A 2,641-nucleotide genomic window follows, 5' to 3' on the forward strand; every position below is an offset into this window, starting at 1 on the left:
CCTACTCAGCACACAATTCTTTTGTATTTACATATTACACCCCTAAACTTTAATATTTACATGAATAACGCCTTAAATCATTTCAGTTATTTAAACATATGCATGAATAAGTGTATTTTACATTTTAAAAAATAACAATAATATTAAAGATTTGAATGATATGTGTGTAAATAAGAAAACTTTAGATGTTCTAAAAAAAACCTAGATTGTCACATGGGCTATTTTTTTTGTAATTCTAAGGTTTTTAAAGTCTTACAAATCTATCTATTAGCCCGAGTTCTATAAAATTTGAAGCATTGTTTTGAAGGGACATTGGGGATAATTTGAGTATAATTCTTAGGATTTCATGAAAATATACAAATTAATATACTATATGACAAGCTTGCAACATAATAAGTTACTTTGGGGATGATCCTTGCAAAAGAAATAACCATCTCGTCTAATAATTTTGTTCAAACCCCACCTAATTCCTTAAATTTAAATATCTTACACTTAAGCTCCACCTTTTACATTTATAACCCTCAAAATATTCATATCATAAAGAAACTTTTCAAATTAAGCTTTTCATGCATGAGTATGTATCACATATGTGAGAAAAAGGAAGATTTACATACATACCGCTTAATTCCTATGTATTTATATTTATAACAACTAGGCTTTAAATTTTACACACATCACTTTACCTATGTATGAAAATATAAATGATTTAGAATATGCAGCTGAGAAATATAAAAAAGCTCAAAAATTAATTCATAATATTTAAACTCAAATTTAATTATAATAAATTTGATAATCATTTGGGATTTATTTATAATTTTTAGAGGTAATATTTTAAACTAAATTTTATCATTATTTGAGACTTATTTTAAAATATATTTAAGACTATAAGTAAACCATCAAAATTGGTATTAAACCTTTATTATATTGCAAAATCGAAGGAAAGTTTATAAGGAATATTTAAATATACCTCAATTCTTATGTATTTATATAAAATTTATTTATGCATAAAAATGTGCATTTCAATTTTTAAAAGTTTAATAATGATATTTTTGATGTGATATGAATGATTTGATGGTGCAAATGTTAAAAAGTAAATTTCAAAAGTTTGATATGTAAATATATAGGAATTGGGTGGCATGTATGTAAATGCCACCATTTTATAATTGTCATTTGACCATCGGTGGATCTTAGCCGCTGGTTTCCATCAACGGTGAAATTTCGCAAGCCCTATAAATACACAAATTTGGAGTGCTTCTCTGTAAAGATGTCCATAAGCTTTCCGAGCTTCTGCTGCGTCCGGAGGTCGAGTCCGGCGAAGATGGCGTTAAGGTTCTCCTACATCACCCCCTCGCAACTGATCTCCTTGCGCCGGAGTGCGAAAGTGGCGATCGTCGACGTCCGGTAGAGTTCTCTCTGCTCCGATGCGATTTCGTTTACATTAAAGCTGTTGAGTTCCTTTTGTTTTTCTTACTTTTTTGATTGTGTTTTCGTCGGAAGAGATGAGGAGAGGAGCTACGACGCCCACATCGCTGGTTCGGAGATGCTACCGTATCTTTTGGGAGCTGTCCAGGGGAATGACGCCGTCGTTTTCCACTGCGCACTGAGCCAGGTTTGTCCGACTATTTAGGTTTTGATGTAAATCGTTTATCTGAATCATTAGGTTATCCTAGTTACTAGTGGCCAGCTTTATGGATCTTCTTTAGTCATTTTTTTTTTTAATTCGCAAACGAGTAGGATTTAACTCGAGCAGGTTTAGCAAATTTTGAGATAGCGGAATCTATTATATTATTGACTCACGAGAGTATTATCTTTCTGGAATCTTGTTGTATTCAATTATATTATTGATTATTTGTTTCTAGATTTAAGATTTTTGAGATGAAGGAATCTATTTTTCCTTGAATCTCTTAGGTATATCACAAAAAATTCGCATTATCGGCATAAATCTTGATGCATTATGAATGATAACCTGCAGAGTCAAATTGAAGATCGTCTAAGCTTCAATTTCAACAAATTTATGGTTAAATTAGACAACTGAACACTACAAATCTAATGAAATCTAAAGCGATTCAAACTGAGTTCCAATAAGCCCAAATAAAGCACCTGAAGTGTAATTGGAAGTTCTTAGAGCACTGATGGGAATGTCTAACGATCTCTGAATCTGACATTCTTATAGTCCGGTTGAGAAGTTCTGCGAGAGAAATTCAATGAATTAAATTTGATTTAATTTTAAAGGCACTTAAATGTTAAAAGAATGGTTTACGATCGATGCAATTAAGATAGATCATAAGATGGAGTGATTTGAGGTTTTGGCCAAATTTATAAACTAGAAATATGCACTCAATGTTCACATGTGAGGGAGAGCACAAGCTAAGAATTAAGTCTTATACTCATGATGAGAGCTTGAAGCTAAAGACCACCAGCAATCATTATTGAGCATCACTAACTGTTGTTGTTGCTTAACTATCCCCAAGTTATTGTTATCATCAGCCAAAAATCATGATTTTCATTGAACCATCTTCACTAGACTGCCACTACCTCTTAACCATCATCACAGCCCGCCGCTAGTCCATCATTGTCTAACCACCATCGTACCTTCTACACTTTAAAAAAAAAAAAAAAAAATCAAAAGTTTGTCTCAAAA

General features: G+C 31.9%; 1 protein-coding gene across 2 annotated transcripts in view; it reads left to right on the forward strand.

The window, feature by feature from the left end:
* Nucleotides 1-1,215: 1,215 nt before the first annotated feature.
* The window catches only part of LOC110030452 (arsenate reductase 2.2-like), a 5,321-nt gene continuing 3,895 nt past the window's right edge, over nucleotides 1,216-2,641 (forward strand). For both annotated transcript variants that reach the window (XM_020733172.1, XM_020733173.1), the window contains exons 1-2: nucleotides 1,216-1,401; nucleotides 1,498-1,609. In XM_020733172.1, the coding sequence (XP_020588831.1) occupies nucleotides 1,265-1,401; nucleotides 1,498-1,609 (249 nt within the window). In that variant the 5' untranslated portion in view covers nucleotides 1,216-1,264. The remainder of the gene's footprint in view (nucleotides 1,402-1,497; nucleotides 1,610-2,641) is intronic.

The sequence above is a fragment of the Phalaenopsis equestris genome, unplaced genomic scaffold (genome assembly GCF_001263595.1).
Source record: "Phalaenopsis equestris unplaced genomic scaffold, ASM126359v1 Scaffold000719, whole genome shotgun sequence".
NCBI classification, from domain to species: Eukaryota; Viridiplantae; Streptophyta; class Magnoliopsida; order Asparagales; family Orchidaceae; genus Phalaenopsis; species Phalaenopsis equestris.